General features: G+C 30.4%; 1 protein-coding gene across 3 annotated transcripts; it reads right to left on the minus strand.

The window, feature by feature from the left end:
- Positions 1 to 144: 144 nt before the first annotated feature.
- On the minus strand, positions 145 to 16,710 carry LOC131928770 (transcription initiation factor TFIID subunit 4). Of its 3 annotated transcripts, none has more exons than XM_059284908.1 (15): positions 16,640 to 16,710; positions 15,484 to 16,149; positions 13,805 to 13,963; positions 13,475 to 13,712; positions 13,148 to 13,269; positions 12,600 to 12,689; positions 9,465 to 9,689; positions 9,008 to 9,297; positions 8,595 to 8,770; positions 6,681 to 6,811; positions 6,388 to 6,513; positions 6,184 to 6,240; positions 5,842 to 5,958; positions 5,679 to 5,726; positions 145 to 5,590 (listed from the first exon to the last, which is right to left on the minus strand). In XM_059284908.1, exons 2-15 carry the CDS (start codon positions 16,030 to 16,032, stop codon positions 5,480 to 5,482), a joined length of 2,439 nt encoding a protein of 812 aa, XP_059140891.1. In that variant the 5' UTR covers positions 16,033 to 16,149; positions 16,640 to 16,710; the 3' UTR covers positions 145 to 5,479. The 3 variants fall into 3 exon arrangements, with proteins under 3 accessions (XP_059140891.1, XP_059140883.1, XP_059140875.1); XM_059284900.1 differs by having other exon boundaries at positions 16,438 to 16,704; XM_059284892.1 differs by having other exon boundaries at positions 15,484 to 16,704.
- Between the last annotated feature and the right edge of the window lie 3 nt (positions 16,711 to 16,713).

Below are 16,713 nucleotides of genomic sequence, written 5' to 3' on the forward strand. Positions count from 1 at the left end.
TGGTATTTGAAAAGGTGGTTAGCTGAAGAAAAGCAACTATACTTAAGTTAACATAGCCAATACAATGTAAGGTCTGTAGAGAGTTTTAGCAGCATGTATAGACAGTACCAAAGACGCTATAGCAAGACAAAACCAACAAGTTCATAAAGAATGATATTTTAATATGTGCTATAATCTGAAAACATGGTCATTGAATGAAATCTATTTACAAAGAAATGTACACTATAAAGTTGATAACATCATAATTAATCCTAGTGTTGTTGAAAGCATACATAAAATTCTAATTACATAACTTGTATTGCATGAGTTATATCAAAGACTCATCAATAAATTACCTCAACAACAACACACACTAAGTAAAAAGTCTACTTGTCGACATGTACAAGATCAAGTATTAAAACAAAATGGTATACAAAAACTTAGCCATACATGTGCTATCACAAGCATTACACAGGTTGTTGGGATGAGTAAATATATTTATAAGATTGTTTCCCTTTACAGCTTATTTCCCCTGTTTCTTCTGTGACATCACCTCAGCTTCCACACAAATATCCCACACATAACCTTTGTTTTAAAGGCCACATCAGTGACTTCTGAAAATTGAGTAAATACAACTAAGAAAACTGAGACATGATGTAACTCTTACATAATGAGTCATACGATAAATATGATTATAACTATCATCCTGTTTACTTTTATTCTCTGCAGGAAATTTGTGTGCATTGGCTATTTGGATTAACCTGAGTTTCAAAACTTCCTAAGAAGTCATTAACAACATAAAATAAAAAGAATAATTTGAAGCTTAAAGAGTGAAGAAATTATGATAAATTTAGGTCATACTGTTTTATGGCAAAATAATGATTTTTATATAATACAGAGAGCAATCTGTAAATAAATCATATAAGTAAAACATAATATACCTAAGGGTAAAACTTTGTTTTAATTCTGTTTTCTGTCCAGTAAAAATTGTTAATATGAAGGTATTTGGTAAGAGTTAAGTTTTTATTATCTACAGGGCTGCCTATCTTAAATCAATTATTTAAGTAATAAAAGCACTTTTCCACATTAATGACCTTCTGTAAACAACTTTTTAAAGAACTACACTTATCACACAAATTAGTATAAAAATTATAAATTATCAACAATTTTTCAGCTTAATGAAGATAATGGCTTTGTAACTTGTGCTACAATATTTTAATGAAATTGCCTAATTGTATTTACTATATTTAAAAATTGTCCCCAACTTATAAAACTTATATTGGCATAATTATATTGTGACTGCCTGTAAAGAGAGATGTTTATATATGAGAGACTGCAGATGGAGCTGAGATTTAAGCTAAATGAAAGACACTGGGCCAGGACTTATCAATGTAGCTAATGATTTTTCTCATTTCATGGAAGGCAATTGTAACTATTTCAACACATGCATAATAGGTAACTAGCGAATGGGTCAAAACTTAATTCTGAAAAAAGTGTATATTTAGGCAGCCCTGTATAATTTTTTTTTATCAAGGAAATATTAAATAATGTGTGCCATTAAACTGATATTAAACTAATTTTTAAAAATTCAATTATACAGAAGAAAAAAAATAAGAGTAATAAATGCGGTCTCAATATGTGTAGCCTATGATTTAACAACGGTAACTTATTTGAATATTTATGATAATGTCAACTCACTATTATTGGAACAACTATAACTATGAAAGTAATGCAATACAGTTACTGAGTGCTAATTTAAATAACAAATTATTTCATTTCTTTAGAAAAAGAACAAGATAGAAAAAAAGTGACTTCTGATTTTAATCTACGAGAACTGTTCTAATATACAACCTCTTTAGTAAAAATGTAAAATAATGAAGTATGTTCTGTTCATCCATGGAAGCTATAATAACAAGATGTATTTGTCTATAAAACAGACAGTATTTCATAAAGTTATTTGAATATTTCATGTTATGGCCATGTTTCTCATTCATAATTATGGGATACATACCACAGTCTTTTAACAAATTAATTTAAATAAAATTCTAAAAATACAATATCTGTAGTTAAAATAACAAAAGGAATCTATGCTCCATAAATATTGTTATGATATCAATATAGCTGATAATTCAGTATACAGCAGAAAAAAGAGCCACTAAAAGTAGTTAGCCATAAATGAGTTACAGAAACACATAACAATGCTACAGTCAAACAAAAAAATTACATTAAGATTTAATGAGCAAGTAGTGACACATTTTTAAAAAATCATACATACATCGACATAAATAGCTGTCACCCAGTGTACACTATTATTACCTTGGAAAAATGATGAATAAGAGCTTCCTTTTGTAAATGTAAAACTCAAAAGTCTGAATGCTTGAGATGTGTTGAATGAGGTAAAGTAGATAATAATAGCAAAGTGATATTGAAACAACAAACTTTTAATCCATTTATAAGCACACTATTTCAATAAATTCTTTTTAAACAAGTGAAGACATTTTTTATATTTGTTACTTGTCATTTTAGAAAACAAAGTTTGACTTCTTGGAAAAAATAAGCTGAATTGGTGTTAGCATTTGAACAATATTCAACAACAGCTACACTAAAAAAAAAGATCATGCTGTTAGCAGCTGAAGAATATGTGCTTCCAAGCATTCATTATCCCCTTCCCTTATGCAAAGCTGCTATTTATACAATATTTACTACTACATAAATTCTAGACTTTGTCATTTAATTTGCTTGATTTAATTTATCAAAATTATAAAAACATATTCTGATTTTTAAAAAAAGGTGAAAAAAAAAAGCTTTTACAACTTAGTGAAATAGAAATTACCACATAAAATGGTATTCCTCGGATTTAAGAGAAAAAATATGTATTATACAAAAATATTTAACAGAAAGCAAAAAAACAAATTACTCTAAAATGCAATTACTAGCCCAGGTTTCCCTCAATAACACTTGTTCTAAAAGTAGAAATTCTATTAGAAAATTAAGTTGCCTATGGATATAAGTTTGGACAAAGGAAAGAGCATTTGTTTAATTTTCAGATCCTGCAGCTTATTTAAATAATTTTTTGTAAATCTGCTGAAGAAATCAAGTGTCAAAGTAATATCTCATGAAAATAATAACCAATGCATTTCTTTTCTCATCAACACAAATCAATGATGTTTGTAAATACAGATGAAATAATTTAAATATTGAAAGGCACATTTCTATTTCAAAAATAAATAAACACCTTAGCACTATAATGATTAGTGTTACCACAGCTGTTAATTGCTGGTGTCAGTACAGAAAATAACACTTGAAAAAAAAAATTGTAGTTTATTCAATTTACACTCCTAAATTATTCACTGAAAAAAGCTGCCTTTATACATATTTGCTTATGTTTTTCCCCGCCAATTTTTAACTTAAGAAAAACCAAAGGAGTTGGAAATAAAATGAGAAATCTATACATATGGACTGATTTGAAAACAAACCATTTACAACTTTATACATTTCAAAAGTACTTGCCAAATACTGATTGTCTGTGTGCATAGTATTTATTTTTGAAGTTAAATAAGGTTGGCATAGCACTATCAGTTTCATATTTGGCTTCTGATTTGCATATCAAGTACTTAAAGACAAGGTCTCTAACTTCAAAGATTTTAAAGAATGGACCCCTCCCTCTCAAGTAACAGAATGTAAACCTTATGACAATCCATCACCGGTAGTGTGGTATGTTGCATTTAATTTTTATTTATTTCAATTTATTACAAAATTTTAGGTAATGATAATGGTGCAGAAATTTTTGTATGTTTTAAATATTAGAAATGTATCATATTTCTCTCCAAAATTAAAATTGTATCACTAATAAAACCATTTTTATTAAACATATTTAATACTTTAGTCAACTTGAAACCTGCATAAATATAATTTTTTATTGAGCTTAATAATAAATGATTAACACATTAAATTTTTATGTTTACTAAGCAGAATAAAACTTTGTAATTATGGTTTCCATAAGCATTTATAAAGGCTTGCAAAACTCGTGAAGATTTCAAAAATTTTACTGAGATAAAAAGAATTTGGAGAAGTGTAAGTAGCCAAGTTCTTGTTTTGTTTTTAGTAACATCCTAAAATACACAGAACTTGCTTGTAAAATAAAAGATTAGTTTGTTTAGTTAAATATTTATCCCTCTAAGTTAACCAGCACTAAACAAAATCAAATACAATGTTAGAGGAGCAGCTGAAACCTTTTCCTTATGCAATATTTAAATTTAGGAGATATTGGAATGTTTAAAGCCAACATTTCCAAGAAATTGGACAACTGTACATAGTCGGTGACACCACTAACAGAACAGGCACAACTGTGTGCAAGGTGATTTTACAAAGAAAAATGTTTTTTAAAATGAGGCTGGATAGTGCATTTGTGATGCTGAAGCATCATCAGTTGTATACTTGTCAGCCTCATCACAAGAACTCAGTTTAAATGAGTACTTTTGTTAAGCAGTGAGAATATTGTACCAACATATTTAAGCAGTCATGATTATGTCCAAACAATTTTTAATATAAAAACTAAACCCTTTCACATTTAAAATGTGTTTCATACATAATACAATACATAGGCAATACAAGTACTCAGTATCAAGGCAAGAACACTACTTACAGCAAACATAATTAAGCTGGAGATCATCACAGCTGTTGAATAGTACCCATGTACTAGTTTAACCATGGACTTACTTTAACTTGAGATGTTTTGAAGTTACAACAACTTTCTATTCAGTCAAAAGTTTGATAAAGGCCACATTACTTAGAAAGCATCAAGCTCCCTCCGTTCAGAAAATAGAATAAACATGCTGATGTCACATTCCTTTCTGTAATACCAAACTGTCTAGGTTTATTTGGTATCAGACCCAATTGGTTGTTATGGCTGACGTATTTTCAATTAATAACACCAGTTATGTGCAGTTCATCCTCCACATTTCAATACTTCCATATAAGGGTTTTAGAAGTGTGTCACGTCATGACTTTCAATTTTATTCACTTTGTTGAAAGTGATCTGTTCCTGCTTAAAGCACCAGGTGTGTCATTTTAGTGAAGAATTGATTGATGCCATTTGAGCTTAAAGAACAAGCATCAATGTAACCTATAGTTCCTCTCAAACTTAATCACTGAATGATGGTGCAATGTTATAAAAAAGGAACCTGTATTTAGTCCTAAAACCAGATTGCCATACTTCTTGGCTGAAGATGCTAGTTTACATATCGTTTTAGTTTAGATTGATCATTATGATCAAGATTATAGGTGATTCTTCAGCATGATGACAGACACTTTATCAATGCCCACAGTGGAAGCCAAAGCATTGAGCTGCTGGTTAATACCATTTGTCAAGAAGACATGAACCATCCACTTGATTGCTATTCATAAGTATCACCATTTTGATGTATTTCTTTCCAGAAGGCTACCCACAAAGAATCTACAGATTTTTACACTCCTTAACGTATAGTTATTTTAAACCTTATCATTTTAAGAATGTTTTGTAAAGTAGTTCTGATTTCCTTGTAGATCGCTCACTTTCCAACAAAAATTGTACATCTCTGAGGTTAACTCTCTTAGTTCTTGGCCGAATAACCTGCAAGTAACAAGATTTATTTTTAAAAATTGCAAAATAGTTATTTTCTAAACTTTACTGGTAATACAAGAAATAAACCTAAACTTACACTTGCAAGCGATGAATTGGAATTGAATGAATTGTTATTTGTACTTGACTGAAAAAAAAAAGATTAAGACATTTTAATTCAGAAGAAATGTTTTAAATGATTATGTCATAATTAGTTATAAAAAACGACTGCTAAAAGAAAGATTAAAAAATAGTTTGCATACCCCAGATTTTGTTGCATCTGCAAAGTCCAACCGTCGTTTCTTTCGAGGACCTATAGCTGCCAAAGCTGTAAGATTTGCTTCTCTCTGCCTAAGTTCCTCTGCTTCTGCTTGTTGCAGCTGTTTAAAAAGAAATTTGTAAATGAAGTCTTAATATTTGAAAAATTAATATCCTAGCTTAAATTATAAGAAAGATGAAATAATTCAGGTGCTATAGAAATTGTCATATTGAATTGTGCAAGTCAAAATCAATTTTACCAGAACATTTAAATAGTCAATATTAATAGGTAGTATTTTATATTTTAAAAATGGTTGCATTAACTAAAACTTAAAAATTTGTTTTACCTCTTTGGCTTTCTGTTTAAGTTTAAGCTGCTCAGGATCTTCATTCTTAGAACGACTCTAGAGAAATAAATAATCAATATAATACTATAGTAAAAAAGGTTTGCTTTTAACTGATAATAAATGTCAAGTAAAAAAAAAAGTCACTTTATCATTTGAAGCTTTAGAAAAGCTATATAATTAACATTGTATTTTTTAAAACTTTACCTTGATTGCCCTTAACAACTTTTCTCTTTCTTGCTCTTCATGCCTTTTTTTCTCTAATTTATCCAACTCCTCCAGGAATTTGAGCTTTAACTTTGTTTCTGACTCCACCTCATACCGACTGTCCATCTGAGGAAACAACAGATATTTTACAAGATCAATGATGGGCCAAGTTTTCTTGTAAAAGCATTGTTAGTATCAATCATGATTAAAACTTACCATACCTAGTGAAAAATAAGCAAATGTAAATCACTAGAGTGTTATATGTAATTAATCCACAGTTCAACTCTGCTCACCTTGTAAATCTCAACCCTGTGTTCAGCTATGGTTGATAATTTTGAGACCATATCTCTAAGCCTTTCCTGAGTAGCATGAGAAACTATATTAACCACAGCTGGGCTTATATCTTCTATTCCATACTTTTTAGCTGTAAGAAATTACAACACATTTTTAAAATATTAATGTATTATCACTTAAAGCACAAAACTTTGCTTTATGCATTTTCTAATTAAAAACTTATTTCATCAACTCTTTACTGCCCTAAGCACTAGTGATTTTCCGGTACTGTTCCAAACAGCAGTGGTTTGAATCCCAAGGATTAAGTAAATCAGTCTCAGGGTTAGGAGGATTGGATTTTGTCAGTGAGGATGACAGAAATAGCATCCGCAGCTGATGACAGTTCATATATGACAGCAAGATAGGATTATCAGTATTGTGATATTTCTATATCGTAGAACCCATGATGTTATAACAAAAATGTCATGAATCGTGTCAATACCTCATATACAGGCACCCCGTGATTGTGTATACACATGTTGTGATGAACCTACTTTGTATTTCTATATTGTAGACCCAGTCGTCAACTTATGACTGTTGTGAAAGTATGTCCAGTGATTTCTTTCTTAATATTTTAATCCCTTTATACTAACTTTGTCCAGCAAAAAAAAAAAAAAAAAAAAAAAAAAAGTAGCGGGATGTGCATGCACAAAGTCACATGTATAATAACAAAATTTAATAGGCGTCAAGGTTTGCAACGGGCAAGTTAAGAAATTCTAGTCTAGCACCAGAAAAACTAAGAGGACAATTCCTTAAGTTGAAGATGGAAAAATAAAAGGTTACAATGCTAGCTGAATTCAAGGTGTAGCAGCACATTTCTGAACTGGTGCCAGATAGGCAACAGCAGAAATTGATATGCAGTAACTATTCATTGTTTTGTGTGAAAATATTTTTATGGTTTTAGTCTTTGTACACAGTGATGTTGATGCAGTTCCTTATATGTTTTAAATTTTCAAAAAATCATATTTTATTTCTCTGATCAAGAAGGGTTTGGTGAATGTGCACATGAAGATGGTGGGGTTCGGTACCTCCAAAATGGTAAAAACTGTGAAGAACCACTGGCCCAATAAGTATGTTTAAGTATATTCATTTTTCACATGGTTAAGAAATATAGTGATAAAAATATGAGATCTAGTGACTATGGTGACATTTGTTATCATTTAAAATAATTCTTTAATTGAATTTATTTTTTTAAAATCCATTATTATTTTTTTATCATTAGTAAATTATTAAGCTTTTTAGACTCAAATATTATAAACTATGAACTTTCGTGTTTTTGTTTTAACCTTTTGAGCCCGAAAAGCCGGAAAACCGGCTTCAAAATTAGGCATATATGTCCGAAAAATGTCCGGCCAGATGATCTAGCATCATAGTCTTATTACATATAATTAGCGGCGGACAGCCATCTACTTCAGTACATAAAGCTGGTGCAAAAGATGAAGCAAAAGATCGAAATATCAAACAGTTAAAAAATTATAGGCAAAGTTAGAAGCAGATAAGTGAAAATTGGTTTGGGACTGGGAGCTCAGGAAATGGGAGAAATTAGGTCAGGGAGGCCAGGGCTCAAAGGGTTAAATTTTTAATACACATGCATATTTTAAAACAAATACATTGTTATTTCACATGACAGGATGGGAAGTAAAAATGTTTTTAATGCCAGGGGAGCTATGGATTAACATAGATAATTAGAGACTATGGATAACTGTTTCAACATTGGAATGTAAAAAATTATAACATTTCTAACTCTTCTGACAAGACTATACATTTTAAGAAAACACTTTTAAACTAGATACTATAAAAGTATGAATCAATTATCTTTAAAAAAAAATGCAATTTATTTAAGTAACAAAAACTTTGAAATAAAATTGATTTACCAATGGTGCTGATTTTTTTATGTAGAGGTGAAGCTGCAAGAAATATTTCATCTTTACAAGATCTCATCTGAGCTCCTATAAAATCAGCATTGGTAGTGGCTAGTATGTTTTTTGACTCTTCTGATAAGTTGACACCTCCCATGGTCGCAACATCATTGATATCATCATCACCATCTCTGAGAAAGAGAATTATCAATTTTTGTAAGATTTAAACTTGTAGCATTTGTGAAATATAGTGCTAATTGTGTTAAATTTGAACAATTGTTATCCCCACCCCCATTTAATTTCATAATAATGTGTCAGAACCATTTAATATCTTCACTTGCATTTATTCTGAATATAGTTTACAATAACTAGAATCGAAATCTGAAATAAAAAGGAGCAAAATAAAAAGTGAAACTTTTTTTACAAACTTTAGAGATTCAAATTTTCTTTTTTCCCTGTGTCCAGCAGCAGGGCTAGATGGTTCAGCTTTGACTACAGCTGTTGTGATGGGTTTATTGGTGGCTCGGATAAATTGAGAAGATGGACGTGCAACTGTCATTTTAGGACGAACTTGATTTAAAACTTGATTAGGCATTTGCTGACGAATCTGAGATGCTTGAAGTACAACTTTGTTTCCACCAGGAGCTATGGCTACTTGAGGCATTGTTTGTCGAATAGGAGCTACTTTACTGCTGGCAGGACCAAGTGATGAGCGGATCTATTATTGAAAGTAATATTCTAATTATAGAACAATTATTTTAATATAAGAAATAATATTCTTTTTATTACAGTAAAAACTTTTAAGTGGTCAGAATTAAAATCAATGTCACATAATCAATTTAAAAAAATATGACAACAGCAATAGTTAAGCAACCAAAGTCCAACCTGTTGTTGCTGTAATGGAGCCATGGTAGGCCTGGGTGCCACAACAGGTCTCTGTGTTAAAGTGCCACTTGCTGTAATAACTTGCTGACTTACAATGGTTGTAGCAGGTGACTGTGAAACTGTGATAGATTGGGACTGTCCAGCTACTTCTGCAGGCGGTGGCTTAACACCATCAATAACCATTCTACCCTTTAACATTGACTGCCGTAGAAGTGGAAGGCTTTTCTGTAGAAAGTACAATAACATTATCAATTTAACATTTAAAAAGAAACTTGATGAAAACTTCACAAATTCAGGATATTAAATAAAATGAAAAGGTTTGTTTCATTGTGTATGAATTGTAAAAAATAAATAACTACCTCAAATTAAAATAACATGACAACACAATAGCAAAATTATAAATAAGGACAATAGACACACACAACCATATACACAGAGAAACTAGTAGTTCCACTTAGCTTTCAAATATACAATATTTCTTAATCAGAATCTTTATGTTAATTCAATTTAAATGTATAACTATTGCTGAAAAAATATCTACATTTCTACTTTTTCATTAAAAGAAACAACACATCAATACTTCTAAAGATCTGTGGTCTTGCTGCCACCTAAGCTTTACAATAGCTACATTAGTGCTATAGATAAACTGTCAAATACCTATCATGCCTCTCCATTTCCATTGTACCCTATATCAATGAACTGTGGTTTTTTTAAAAGGTTGCTAATTTACTAACAATGTTAAATCATGTTTATTATACTTTACAATAAATTACTTAATCAACAATTTTCCTATAGAGAAATTAAAAGTAAAATTTTACATTTACAACTACAAAATCATCTTTTCTAAAAAAAATTAAACATTTTAATAATTTTTTTTTAATATGTAAATTTTAGATCTCAAAAAAGTTGCTGTTTTGTAAATATTTGCATCCATTCATTATTTCATTATTTTTTTTAAAATCTGTTTCAAATTACGCAATTTCCATAAAAACAGAACAAAGGAAAAATCACAAAGTTATTTGATCTTCAAGTTATTTCAACTAATATTTATTGCCGTTCAAAAAGTGTTTGATTAAAAATTGTAAAGAAATTATTTTAACAAGCCATAACATATCTTTATGTAAGAAAGAATGGAAAATATCCAGTTGCTCCTCAATAATGTTAAAGTATTTAAGTGGCATTGTTCATATTATCACTTTATTTAATTTGAGAATTTGTAAGTGTACTGATTAGGTTTCTGCATTTAATAAATTTTCAAATTTCATATTGTGTTGTGCCCTGTTGTGATTGATTTAATTTTAGCAATTCTAAAATAAACGGATTATAAGTAGATATCAGTCAAGACCAATTTGAACCCCTTTATTAAAAATGTACTTTCCTTGGAGATGAAAGTTAAACATTTGTGGATGCATTAACTGACCCCTCTGCCTTGTTGTTTGGGAGGTAAACCTTTGTGGATGCATTAACTGACCCCTCAGCATTACATTTTTAAATATAATATTAACACATCTATCCTAAAAGTATGTTTTATTATATTTTATACATAATTATATAAAATGCTTTAAACTGCTGACATTTTAATTTCATTACAACATACTTTTTAAAATATGCACCAATTTCCAAAAAAAAAATTAAAAAATAACATAAACTAACCAACAATAAACAATTTTATTTAAAAAAAACCTTATATGGAGACTGATTTTTAGAACACTGGCGTTTGACGGAGGTTTATAACAACATTTAATAAAATCAGTGCATCAAATCTATTTTAGAATTGAAAACTGCATTAATTTTATAAATGAAGATTTGAAGGTACTTTTATTAATATAATTTATTAGCATAATCTGTTTAAGAATTGTATAAAATCTAAGTTTAAAAAAAGATATTTGACAACAATTTTAAGAAGTTAAAGCAGTGATTATTTAGCAATAATAATTATGGACAACTTTGATTTTGCCAAAGAATGACAAATGAAAGCATGTGAATACAATGAATACTGAGAATAGAATACTTGCAGCAATATTTTAAATGACACAGACTCAAATGTATAACTCAATGTTATTTTTTTTTAAGAATAAAATTACTATAGCAATGAAAAATAAAAATCTGAAGAGATTGTGTTGCTTTTACTTGTATTTTAAACATTTAAGTCTGTATCTTGATGAACTTTTTGACTGCAGAGAGCAAGGTATTATTACATATTCCCTTATCAAATACTGAAGGTACAACAACAAATGTTGTTAAGTTACCACAAGAGGAGTCAGAGCACAGCTCTAAATAAAAACAAAATATATTTTTTAAAAAATCAAACTCAAAAATAGATTTCATTAAAACAAATATTCATGCATGTTAAAACAAAGCCATTATGATCATTAAAAGTTTTTAAAAGTAAAAATGAATAAAAAATGCTGACAGAAATCTACATTTTACATGAAAAATTCTAAATTCTACATAAGAGTCTATGTCAAAATATTAGTAAATAAAGCTGCGTTCTATTGGCACACACAATTGTAATAATATTAAAGAATCATGCGAGTATAACAGTATTAGTAATGAGGTAATATATTTCTATCAAACTGAATTTATTTCATTTTTTTTTTAAATTGCTGTTATTTCCTTTTGTTTTCTGAGTTTTTCAGATTACTTGTAATGTATTATGCAAATACAATATTTTTTTGCTTTGCAACTAGTATTATTTTAGTGTAATTTTTTAATACATAATTATTAAACTTCTGTAAAACTACTAAATATTATAAATTGTGTTTCAGTGGTCGTATTTCTTCTTTTTATACACTTTTTACTCTTACAATTAACAAATAATTTTGTTGTTGGAATTTTTACTAGATCTATGAAGACTAAATTTACTAATAAATTCTTCATATAACTTTTTGAGAAATACTGGATTGTATTGGCTATCAAATAAAAAAAAGTTAGCAGGTTGAGTATTTCAAGCATGTTAAATTATTTTATAGCTTTCATCTCTCTGTATAACTATGAGGTAACAAGAAGTAATGCAGTGAAGTGCACAAAAAAATAAAATAATAATTGTAGTTGACATGGAAGATGTTTATGTAGTTTGATTAAAAAGAGAATGTTAATTAAAAATTTGCAAAACTGATTATAAAAAATTCTTACCTTTAAAAATGGGACAAGATATGGCTGAGGAGATGACTGAAGTTCATGCTGCAAACGTTCTGTAAACATTTCTGGTTCAACTTTACCATCCTTAAATGATAAGATGAAGGATGCAAGTTTATATCTAATTAAAAGTAGCTGTAAAGCCTGTCAAACAACAGGCATAAAAAAAGCACTAGGTCTTATTTCTTCAAAATTATTTTGTTATCCTTGGGAACTAATCTAGAAGTCTGAAAATCTACATAACATACTTTCAAAGCCAAAATTTTTGATAATTTATATATATATATATCAGCATATTTATAATAAGTATAGCATTAGAAACCTACTGAGTAATTAATGAGAATGTAAATATACTTCAGTTAAAAAGGGTAATAAAAATTAGAAGACACATTTCAAGGTAAAAACACTGTTTAATACAAATTGAGTAATTTCCCTTTATTTTTCAGCATGCTGAGTCTATACAACTGAAACGAGGTGAGCAGCTCATTTTAAAGCTGTATTTAAATTTCACTAACTCGCTTGCAATTATCTAATTTAATACTTACTATAAGGCCCTGAATAAGTGCTTTAACGTTTTTCACAGTTTCTGGTGGTTGACTGTAGGCCAGCTTGATTAACGTAGACAAAAAATTCTTGCACTTTTTCACATTCTCAAGCATAGCTTGATCTGCAGTTATTGAACAAATAACATTTCACCAAGCATAGATCATACGAAACAGCGATTTGAAAAAGAGATACTAAACAGATTTAGGTTTGCAAAGATTTACAACATAATGCAATAAAAAAATTGTAATCAACATTCAGTCAGCTCTTGCTAATAGAAAATAAATTTTGTTTAACAATGGTTAGCTCTAAAATTGTATAAAACTTACTCATCTCCCCAGTAGCAGCAAAAGTGGTTATATTAGTCTGACCAACAGTAGTTGTAGGTTGACCAATAATGTTTGATGTTTGACCAGCTGGACGCTGTAAAGTAGATGTTGGTACAACGGTAGCTATCGTTGGCCCACGAACTTGAATAGACTGCTGCTGTGGTGTAGCTTGAGGCTGAATGGTAACAATAGTCTGCCCACCACTTGCTGTCCGTACTGGTGCTTGTGATGTCAGAGGCTTTAAGAAATTCAAACCAGTTATTTTTATCCAAAACTTAGTGCCTACACTCAAACTTTTAAAGCTTCTAATATAAATAAATTAATAATTACCCTAACATTTGGTATCCGATAGCCACTTGGTGCCATTGTTGTTATTACACTGTTACTGCTAGGCGTTTGCTGAAGAACAGTCTGAGAAGCTGATACGAGAACCAACTGTCCGCTTTCATTTCGCATTAAAAGGGCGCCATGAGGAATGGTTAGGGTGTTCTACGTGAATAAAGTAGATGTTATTATTAAATGACCAACAAATAACCAATTAAAAATAGATCATTCTTGTATTTACAACAGAGCTACTTCCAAAATAAATAAACTTTTCACAATTAACAATCACAATTTTTTTAAGAATATAAAGCTGCCAACATTGGGTTAACTTATTATTTAAATAAATATAAACATCTAGAAGAAAAAGGGAAGAAAACAGGTATAAAAAAACTATAATAATGAGCTTTTTAATGCATTGTAAATAAAAAAATAAAACAAACCTCTATTTAGCCCTTAGTAAAAATAATCAATGGGTGAGAGATCTCATGAGAGACCATTAATGTAGCCATCTATAAATTAATTTTAATTTAATGTAATGTATGGAATTTAGATATTCATAAGCTGTCATGAGATCAAAAATTATTTGAAAAGTTTGAATAAAATTGTGGATTTAAATTGAGTTACAACACATGCCACAGACAGACACATGGAAGTAAAGACCTAAGTTAAAGTAAATATAATAGGTTATTTATCTTATTTCAAGTAGTATTTTTCAAATAGAACCATTCAACTCCTCACTCTCTGCAATTATTTAATTTCTTCTTCTTAAAATGCTCATGAGATAATATATTACTTCTACTAGAGATATCAATGTTAGGAGTTGAGGGTTGAATAGATTCTCGTAAAGTGTGGTATAGTTAGACTATTAGGAGAGATGGAAATGGAAGCAGTTTCCAAAATAATCGAAAAAAGAAGATGCCAATGGATGGGGCACGTCCTGAGAATGAATCCAGATGACATCGCAAGAATGGCGCTAAACTGGACGCCTCAAGGAAAAAGAAAGCAGGGAAGCCCAAGGGAGACAAGGCACATGGCGGGGATGCAGCTGGCAGAGGCAGGACTGTCATGGGGAACTGCCAGAAAAATTGACGGTGACTGACTAAAGCGGAGGAAAAGATGACGATGGTGTAGTTACAGGCCTATATAGTATATTTAGTAAAGATATCTAGTCTGTAATTAAAGTACGCCAATAAAATATTTTTATTTAAAAAGTGAAGACCTACTTCAATTACATATTTTATTCTACTATTTAAGTTTTTATTGTGTAAATCCCTGTCCTATCAAGACAACACGTAGGCCTAAACAACAAACATTCACATGGGCATCTTCTTCTGGCTAGAATCGACCATATTACCATTAGGCCTTAGAGAGAAATGTATTGTCACTATTATCAACCAATAGATTTCAAGCAGCATAACAATTCATTTATTTATATAGGCAAAAAAGTAATAAGTAGCCTATTTAAAAACAATTATTTCATATCAAAAAATCAAATACTGACATGGCAAAGTAGTCAGTTTTATGCTATAGGCCTAATATAAATGAATATGAAAAAATAAATTGGGGCTATAACAGGGCCTATCAAATTTTTTACTTAAGATAAAAAATGTGCATTACTTTTTATCATCCCAGCAGTTATGCTATCCTAAGAAATTTACTATTTTTAAGCAAGAAAAATAACTTACCGCCTGAGCATTCTGCTGCCTTGGTGCTATATTGGGCTGAGTGCCAATTCTTACTGGATTTGTAATACGTACTTGTCCTGGTCGTATTTGTTGTGTAACTGCTGGTCTGATTGTAGGTGTGCCAGCTGCTGATGCATTTACTACTTGCACTGAAGGAGAAGAGTTTGCTAAAGTTGTTGCCACACTGGCTCTTACAACCACATGCTGCTGAGAATTAGGCGTGTGAGTCCTTAATGTGACGAGCGCTGGATTATTACCTGTAGGTATCCCTTTCATTATTTGTTGAGGTCCAGCTAGAATAGGTGTAGGCTGCCGCATGTTTTGCGGCAAACCTTGTATCACAGAATTTGACATTGAAATATCACTTTTTATCAGAGGACTTAAGTTCAACTCTCTTTTCACCACTGAATGATTTGAATCACTTTTCACAATAATTTGTTGAGGTATCACAGATCCATCTTTATGTTGCAGACTTTGCAAATGTGTACTTCCGTTAGGTAAAACTGTTAATGGTTTTTGTTCAGCAGCAATAGTAGCTAAGTTATGCATAGCAGTACTGGCACCAGAAGCAGTAATATTTACTCTTGTACTCGTAATAGGCTGGGTCGGCCGGACAGTCGTAACACTTTGAGCTATTGCACTGTTTATAAATTGTGGCTTTGACACCTGAACAGGAGAATTATGCAAAACAGAATTTTGAGGTTTGGTATTATTATTTGTAACAATACGTATAGATGGAGTACTATTTAATAACTTATTTGCTGAGGAAAGAGATGTGTTTGAAATTGAAGAAAAAGAATTTGTAAGTGGAAGCAATGTTGTGCTTGAGTTCGAATTTGTTCTGTTTTGGGAGTTGGCATTTATGATGGAAGAAATGCCAATTATTTGTGGATTACTAATATTTGAGTTAATTATTGCAGCATTCTGGGATAAATTTTTATTAGAAATTATTGCCTGGGACTGTAAGCCAAGGCCCTGCATGCTCACAACAGTTTGTTGTGGCCTCACAGTCACACTTGCTGTGTTAGGATTGGATGCATTCACTAAAGATGCATTCCCAGAAATATGATTATTGTTATATGTAGCCCCTGGAACAGTCTTGTGAGATTCTTTGTTTGTAGAAGACGCTAACTGTGATTCCAGAGACCCTACTAACGCTGATACTTTGTTTTGATCTATTTCTTTCGATAGAAACTCATCCATAGATCCTTGATCCGCCATTTCAGTGGC

The sequence above is a fragment of the Physella acuta genome, unplaced genomic scaffold (assembly GCF_028476545.2).
Source record: "Physella acuta isolate Inbredline_101_S28 unplaced genomic scaffold, ASM2847654v3 ptg000091l, whole genome shotgun sequence".
Lineage (NCBI taxonomy): Eukaryota > Metazoa > Mollusca > Gastropoda > Physidae > Physella > Physella acuta.